This window comes from Chrysemys picta, unplaced genomic scaffold (genome assembly GCF_011386835.1).
Source record: "Chrysemys picta bellii isolate R12L10 unplaced genomic scaffold, ASM1138683v2 scaf965, whole genome shotgun sequence".
NCBI classification, from domain to species: Eukaryota; Metazoa; Chordata; order Testudines; family Emydidae; genus Chrysemys; species Chrysemys picta.
This window is the reverse complement of record NW_027053672.1, coordinates 17,012-24,937: the sequence shown is the minus strand read 5'-3', so window position 1 is coordinate 24,937 and position 7,926 is coordinate 17,012. Positions and strand designations below refer to the sequence as shown.

At 54.8% G+C, this 7,926-nt stretch overlaps 1 protein-coding gene across 5 annotated transcripts; it reads left to right on the top strand.

Annotated features, from left to right (window-relative positions):
* The first annotated feature begins 223 nt into the window (after nucleotides 1-223).
* On the top strand, nucleotides 224-6,228 carry LOC135979524 (fibrinogen-like protein 1-like protein). 5 transcript variants are annotated; one of them, XM_065579861.1, is made up of 4 exons: nucleotides 224-1,032; nucleotides 3,597-3,625; nucleotides 4,724-4,819; nucleotides 5,076-6,228. In XM_065579861.1, the coding sequence occupies exons 1-4, from the start codon at nucleotides 857-859 to the stop codon at nucleotides 5,771-5,773; spliced, it is 999 nt and encodes a 332-aa protein (XP_065435933.1). In that variant the 5' UTR covers nucleotides 224-856; the 3' UTR covers nucleotides 5,774-6,228. The 5 variants fall into 5 exon arrangements, with proteins under 5 accessions (XP_065435933.1, XP_065435935.1, XP_065435937.1 ...); XM_065579863.1 differs by lacking the exon at nucleotides 4,724-4,819 and having other exon boundaries at nucleotides 229-1,032; nucleotides 3,597-3,707; XM_065579865.1 differs by lacking the exons at nucleotides 224-1,032; nucleotides 4,724-4,819 and adding an exon at nucleotides 2,534-2,638 and having other exon boundaries at nucleotides 3,597-3,707.
* Nucleotides 6,229-7,926: the final 1,698 nt, after the last annotated feature.

Here is a 7,926-nt window from a genome sequence, read left to right as displayed (position 1 = left end):
TGCGATTCACCATGACTCTCAGCCAGCCAGTAAAGCAGAAGGTTTATTTAGACGACAGGAACACAGTTCAAGACAGGTCCCGCAGGCACAGAAAACAGGACCCCCTCAGTTAGGTCCATCTTGGGGTCCTCGGGCACCCCAGCCCCTTGGGAGTACAGAGCCCTGTCTGCCTCCCAGCCATTCCACCAGCCAGCTCCTGAAACTCTCCCTTTAGCGACCCCTCCCACAGCCTTTGTTCAGTTTCCCGGGCAAAGGTGTCACCTGGCCTCTAACCCCTTCCTGGGTTCTCATGTTACATGCTCAGGTATTCTCCGGTCAGTCTCCCATCCCCCAATGCAGACTATCCTAGCCACACTCCCCTGCCAGCATTCAAAGACCACAGTAAGAACAGTCCCAGTTCGTCACAGATGCATAGCCAGAATCAGCCAGAATCCACTGGAAGCTGCTTTACCAGGGCAGCCAGACTTATGGGGCCGGCTGCAGCTGGCATTCGGGGTGTGCGGGCGGGAGGGAGGAGGCAGCATGAATTGCATGTGGGAGATTCATTCGTTGTTTGTGTGACAGCACAAACTCCCCCTCATCCCAAAACCTGGTCCCCAAATGAGCAGACTGGAGCACATCACACTAAGCAAACTGGTGCCACGTTCAACAAAATAAACAGGTCCCATCTCGTGTCCTTTGTTGCACATTTCGATGGCCTGGGTGCTCTTTTCCAGAACTATACGGACGTGGAGCTGTTCCCTCTAATGCACCAGTTCCTGCCCCCTGTATCCCAGCCGGAGAGCTGGGACACAGAGAGCAGCTGCCTTGACAGTCGCTGAATGAATCCAGTTTGATCCTCTTCCCTGTGGGACAGATGCAGCAGCAGCGCAGTCTCGCTCCAGCCCATCCCACTCAGGTATCTCCTCACCCGGCCGTGACCTGTCGGGACAATGTCCATAAAGGCATGGAGCCCCGGCTCTGGTTTCTGATGTGGAAGTGGGGGACGCTTCAGGTTGCTAACTCGCCCGCTCAGCTGCAGCGTCGGGATGGGTGAGTTTTATTGAAATGCCCAGTATTTCACACAGCCTGGAGATGTAGGGCCAGAGCCTGGTGGTGGGCACCAGAGCCCCAGGCGGTGTGGGCACGTGGGGGAGGTGCAGTGGCAGGGCATGCTATGTGGCCCCTGTGGGACACCATGTGCCCTGAGTGCCCGGGCACAGGAAGGAACGTGCCCAGACAGATGCAGTAACTACCGCATAGAGAGGGGCAGCCTGCACTCCTCTCAGTGCCGCCCCTCAGCCCGGGCAGGTGCACAAGGGGGAGGGGAGCCCTGGTGCATCCTCTGCTTTCCCGACCCTGCCTGGCCGAGGCACAAGGGATGGGGGCGCAGTGAGGTACATGCTGCTTTTCCTTTGAAACGGAGCAGCATTTCCCCCAGCAAGTGCATGCTGCAGCATGAGCCTGGCTAGCTAGGAGTCTGGCAGTGCCTCCTGGTGGGTAAAGAGTGCCCCCGGGGCCATGGGGTACCAGGAGCCTGGCGGGGATCCCCTGCCCAGCGTTCTGCTGGACCCTAGGCAGGAATCCTCCCGCCCTGCCCCAGGTTCCTTTAGGCATTGGGGCCAAAGCACTTTAGAACACAAAGGAACTAGCATAAACCATGTTTTAAAAATGGGGAAACTGAGGTATGGTGCAGTGTAATGAGTTTTCCAAGGTCACAGGTCGAACTCAGGCCCTCTGTGTCTTAGACTATTAGAGTGTGTGAACGGCTGCTAGCTGGCAGCGTCCCCGCTCCTCTGGGGCGTCAGGAGAAGGGGAGGCGTGTTTTCAAGGATGAGTGACTCCAGATTGGTATTTCACTTCAGTTCCAAACATTGTAGTTCTGGCTTGTCAGACTCACTGAAATCCTTCTCCTTTAAAGCTTTAACCCTTTGCCTGCCATGGGGTTACGCCTCTCTCCTCTCTCTCACAAGGATACCTGAGATTGCTGGCAGCGTGTCACAGTTACTTGGGCTGTGACATTGTCTGAAGAATTTGGGGTCCAGGCAGCTCCAAAAAGAAGGTGTTTCCAATGAAATCTGTCTGGGGATGATGTCTGGGCAAAGTGTTTCCATTGCAACAGTGTGTTTCGGTGTGTCGTTTACACGGTGTTCTCTCTCGCTCTCTCTAATTCATTTGCACGTTTGTATCACGGTCACTTTTGGGGTTAGTTGTGGACTTTCTAACTTTGCAACACCATATGAATACAATGATGGCTGACAGAAAGCACGGTGCCGGACTCCAGTGCGGCTTTAGCCTGTTCTGGTTTGACACACACACACACACACCCTGCCTGCCCCACCCCGCCTCACCCCACAAAAAGCTGCCATTTTGCACCTGTCACGGGTCGGCAGCAGCTATAATCAAACTTGGGACCTCTGGAGCTTCACACGTGAGCCTCTGCTGTAGGGTTCTCAACCTATTTACCATTGGGGGCTGCATATGCCGTGCTCTGCGTTATGTGGGCTGTAGCTACACAAGATGTAATACCAGGGCCGGGATAGATATACCTGGGGGCGGGGCCGGGGGTGAATGAGCCGGTTTCTGTCCAAGAGTCTGGATTGCTCTGGGCTGCTGATCCCGGCAAGGTCATTGTGAATCCCTGCGCTGAGTGCTGAAGGTGGCCTGGGAAAAGCATGTGTGGGGCGGGGGAGGGGTGTCTATGTTAATCCCGGCTGAAATAAATGGCCATGCCCTTGCTAGGGCAGCGCTTACAGTGCACCCCTCAGGGACCCGGCTCCATTTTGAACTCTTTTTTGGCCAGGACTGTGGCCCCTGGCGACTCTGCCCACTTTAAGCCTGGCCTGAGCTGGGCCCACAGAACAGCTGCAGTGTCAGCAGCGTGTCCCCCTCTGGGCTGCTGGGCTGCAGTGCAGGGGGCAGCATGCCTGGCGTGGGGCACACAGCAGCTCTGTGCCCTGGGCCCCTCTCACCTGGCACTCATCTGAGGGGGGCAGAGCCCTGCCGGAGGCTGCCCAGCTGCTGTCTCTGTGTGGGTGAGCGGGCACTGCCCTCCGGCTGGTGGTAGTGACTGTGGACGGGGGGAGCTGGGACAGAGGGAGTTGCTCCGAGCAGCACTCCCCTTGCAGCGGTGCAGCGCGGGGAGAGAGGCGGCAGCTCCTTCCCCACCACAGGGAGCGCTCCAGCCGGCCCTGACCCGCCCGGGACCCGGGAGCCAGGCCATCGGAGCCGCAATCTTTGAATGGTTTTTACCATGCAGCTGGGTCCCAGCTGTGTGCTAATCGGGCCGGCTGCAGAGATGGAGACAGTGGCCGGGCCGGGGGAGAGGTGAATGGTGGGCTTCACCCCGTCTCCAGAGACTTGGGCCCACCCCGCCCATGCTGAGCCCCTTTGAACATGCAGCCATGTCCTGCGGTGCCTACCTGGGAGCTGAGCTCTTCTGAAAATCTGGCCCAGTAGTTGAGCCCTCTGAAAATTCTGGCCTTAGCGTCTAAGGGTAACATTTTCAAGAGTGGCTAAGTCACTTAAGTGCCTAAATCCCAGTGACGTCTAGTGGGATTTAGGCACTTGTGAAACTCTCTCCTGGTCTCATGTCCAGCGGTTTCTGTCCCCTGCAGGGTTCCAGTCCAGCTCTCTCCTGCTTCTGTCTGCGCTGTCCATGATGGTGCTCCTTTGCGTAGCCCCCGTGCAGGGCAACGGGACCCTGGCCCACAAGAAGGTCGAGAAGGGTGAGTAGAGAACCCGTCGGAGAGCTTCTATCATCTGCCATATCCGAGATCGTGGGCCTGATTCTGCTCCTCTCCCCCATGCCGGGGTCACCCCTAGATCCACTTATCCACTGAATGCACCTTCCAGCCCCCCCGCCAGCGCTGGGCCCAAAGAAACGCTGAGTTCTCCGAAGGGATCGCAAGGCCGGTCTGCGCTAGTGAGCCCACTACTCCCATTCGCAGGCCTCCAGCGCCTGGGAATGGGCCCGCCGGGGTGGGGGAGGTGCTGCTCGATTGCCTGTTTGCTTTACACAGCTTCGTTATCCCTTTCTCCGGTAACGGCTGCCAAGCCCCCGGCAGTGACTGAAGAGCGCTGGTGCCAACCGCAGGGCAGCGTGTGAGAACCAGGCACCCCCCCCAAATTGGCTGGGAGTTCTACCCTTCCATCTCACCAACTCCTATACTAGGGCTAGCCCCGGCTAACAGCTGGGGATCTCTCGCTCATGCCTAGAAGCCTTGCCCCCAGAGTCCAGGCAGCAGGGAGAGCCAGTTGCTCCTTGTCAGGGGTTTTCATTCCCTTCTCCCCACACCTCCAGCGGCTCTGGGAGCTGCTCAGGGGCTTGCCCAGGCAGGCCAGGGGCCGAGCCAGCTCCAGAGGTGGCCCTGAGCCCCTGCCCCCGCAGTGCTCAGCAGCTCCTCCCCCTCGGCTCAGCTATGGGGGAGGGGCACACAGGGGGATTGTCTGGGGGGTAGGGGAGCTGGGGGGCTCAGGCTCGAGGGAGGACCCTGGGGAGGGGAGGGGCAGTATAACCACAGTGCTCTCATTCTACCAGGATAGTTCGGGACAATTTCCGCTCCAAAGACAAGCCCCTCGATAGGATGTCTGCAATTTTCAAAGGCACCACAGGGAGTTGGGTGCCTAAATCCCACTGAATTCCAATCACAGTCGGGTGTCAAACTCCCTTAGGCTCTTTGAAAACTCCCATTTAAATTGTCACCGATGGGTTTCATAATTAACATTCGCTGAGATGGATCTGGCAGCGTCTCCCCCACCCTCGCCAAACGATTTCTTCAGCAGTACGGACTCAGGAAGGATACAGAGCCTTGGTTTACAGTTGATTCATCTCTTCAAGGTTTCTTCAAAACCAGCAGAGCAAGAAACTATTCTTATTTTATTTTATTGGTAAAATGAAAGTGTAAGATCTGGAGCGGGATTCTGTGGCCAGGAATGGCCGGGGCGGATTCTGTGGCTGTAGTATTGTGAAATACACAGGACCTGCCTCTAAAAACCCAGCCTCCAGTTACCCCAGGCTGATTTGATCGAGCTAGCTAGCGCTCTCTCCCCCCCTCCCCACCTGCCCCCTTAACCTGATGTTCGTGGCATTTCAGGGTTCCCCAAAGACTGCAGCAACATTCCCAGGGACAGCCCCAGCGGGGTCCAGGTCATCCAGCCAGCAGGCTCTCCCCCTCGAGTGGTGTGGTGTGACATGGACACCGAAGGCAAGGGCTGGACCGTTGTCCAGAGAAATTCTTACAACACAGAGATCACCTGGAAGGAGTCCTGGAGCACCTACAAGTACGGCTTTGGGAACGTGCAGCAGGATTACTGGCTGGGCAACGAGTACCTGTCCCTGCTCACGCGGCAGAACATCTACAAGGTCCGCTTTGTCGTGGAGGACAAATCCAACAACACCCGCTACGCAGAGTACGACATCTTCAGTGTCGAGGATGAGCCCAGCGGGTACCCTCTGAGGCTGGGCAGGTACTCTGGGGACGGCGAGGACTATCTCACCACCTACCACTCCGGCCTGGGGGGCATACACGACAACATGAAGTTCAGCACAAGTGACAAGGATCAGGACCAGACCAGTGGGAACTGCGCAAGTAGCTATGGAGGCTGGTGGTACGACAAGTGTCAGAACGTCCTGCTCAATAGGAAAGGCTACATCTACTGGGCAGGGTTCTGTAAGAGTGGGGAGTGCAAGTCTTCCCTCATCCTGGTTAAGCCAACAGACGTGTGCTGGGTCCGGCAGGAGGAGCCCATCCTCCTTGGGAGCAGCGCCGCTGAGAAGGGGAGACAATATTAGATCAGACACGGCGCGCCATCCCCCACCTAATCAGTGCAGTCCCTGCAATGCCTCCACTCTGCTCACCCCCTTCCCTGTTGGCTTCTGCACGGTAAATCCCCTGGAATAAATGCTGAGAGCTGACCCCGCCGGTGCGTTCGAATGACACAAAGAGTGTGATTGGTGTGTATAACTGGACCCCCACTTCCACTCTGCCTCGCTGGAAGCCATGTCACTCACTACGACTTTAGACCCACATTAACCTCTGCTTCTCCCAGCCCTGCCACTGCCCCTTGGCATTAGTGATCAATGAATCATGACACTGGATTTCTAGCAACTGTCATTGAGCATTTAAATGGGGGATGACTCAAAGCCAGGACTTTACATCTGAATCCTGCATGTATTAGCTGTGGTGAGTTTGGGTTCAAAAACCTGGCCTCTGTGTTTTTAATAAATATGGTTATTACATGAGAAAACATTGCAACAGTAATTAGTTGCTGATAAACCACTGAGATTAGATAGACGTGCAACGAAACCACACAATAAAGATATTGGTGTCCCTCTTCAACCCAAGGGGCTAGTCAAAGTTTGGGGCCCTGGGGATGTTCCAGTGGGGAGCAGAAATTGGCAGTGGAGTCTGGTAATTTTTTGATGTCTTGTTTATTTACAAGGAACATACAGAGTCCTGCTTCTCCAAACACAGCAGGAGCCAACAGCAGGGATTAGCCTCCCTGCTCTCAGCTCCAAGCCTCTTTAGCCAGCACCTGGCCCAAAAGCTCTCTATGCTCCTCCCAAGATGTAGTCCTGGCTGGTCCACTGGCAGGGGTGAAGATGGGGGGGAATGTGAAGGGGCGTTGCCCCCCCCCAAACTGCATCTTTCCATTCCCCTCCTGACCATGGCCCTTCAGTGCATCCCCAGGACACAAGGCCCTGTCCAATTGGCCTTCCTGACAGAACCTGCATGGAGAGCGTGCGTAGGGGGGAGTTTGGGGGGCAGGTTTGGAAAGAGGGATTTTTTCAGGGGGAGGGAAGCTGGGAGCCCTACTGGTGCTGAATTTCCATAGTGCAGAGGTTCAGCTGGGACAGGCGTCCAAACTGTTGGTACTTGTCTCAAGATAAGTAGGATGTGGGTGGTCTGGAAATCTTATCATAGAATATCAGGATTGGAAGGGACCTCAGGAGGTCATCTAGTCCCACCCCCTGCTCAAAGCAGGGCCAATCCCCAGACAGATTTTTGCCCCAGATCCCTAAATGGCTCCCTCAAGGATTCAACTCACAACCCTGGGTTTAGCAGGCCAATGTTCAAACCACTGAGCTATCCCTCTCCCCTTGTAAAGTCAGCCCTTCTCACCAATTACGGACGTATCTGGGTGTGACGTTATTGACATAAACTGGGACCGTATAGATCATTGTTGCAACCAAGGTCCTGTAGTGGCACCCAAATCTGGTATAAAGGGGGTCAAATGGGGTGTCTAGGACAAGGTTATGGTTTGCTGGTTATGATTATGCTGTCTATATGTGTGTATCAGTTTTGTGGTCGAAGTTATGAATATTGGCTCTATACTGTCTGTATGGCAAACTTATGCTATGCTTCTGGGTGACATCCCAGACAAGCTGAGATTAGCTCTGCCTAGCCTGCTTGATGGCCCATTAAGGACCATCAGCTATACAATGGACCCATTGAGAGAAGGCAGATACGCCTTGTAACTCAGCAAAGTATGCAGGGACTGGCCCATGTGACTCCAGACTCCATTTTGCTGTAATTTTCCATGGTAAGAACAAAGAGGTATTCTGACACCTGGAAAAGACTATATAAGGCGGATGCCTCATCTCCATCTGGTCTTCAATCCTGCTTCATACCTCTGGAGGAACTTTGCTACAAACTGAAGCTCTGAACAAAGGACTGAGGACCCATCCCAGCGGGGGATGTATTCCAGAGACTTGATTTGAACCTGCAGTTTATTCCATCGCTGCTGCAAGCCTGAACCAAGAACTGTGCCATTACTGTATGTAATTGATTCCATTTAACCAATTCTAACTCTCATCTCTATCTTTTTCCTTTTATAAATAAACCTTTAGATTTTAGATTCTAAAGGATTGGCAACAGCGTGATTTGTGGGAAAGATCTGATTTGTATATTGACCTGGGTCTGGGGCTTGGTCCTTTGGGATCAG

Coding starts and splice junctions, on each gene's coding strand:
- LOC135979524 (XM_065579861.1), top strand. CDS start 857: ATGCAGCAGCAGCGCAGTCTCGCTCCAGCCCATCCCACTCAGGTATCT. Junction 1,033..3,596: donor CAGCTGCAGCGTCGGGATGG/GTGAGTTTTATT, acceptor TGTCCCCTGCAG/GGTTCCAGTCCAGCTCTCTC. Junction 3,626..4,723: donor CCAGCTCTCTCCTGCTTCTG/TCTGCGCTGTCC, acceptor GAGATGGATCTG/GCAGCGTCTCCCCCACCCTC.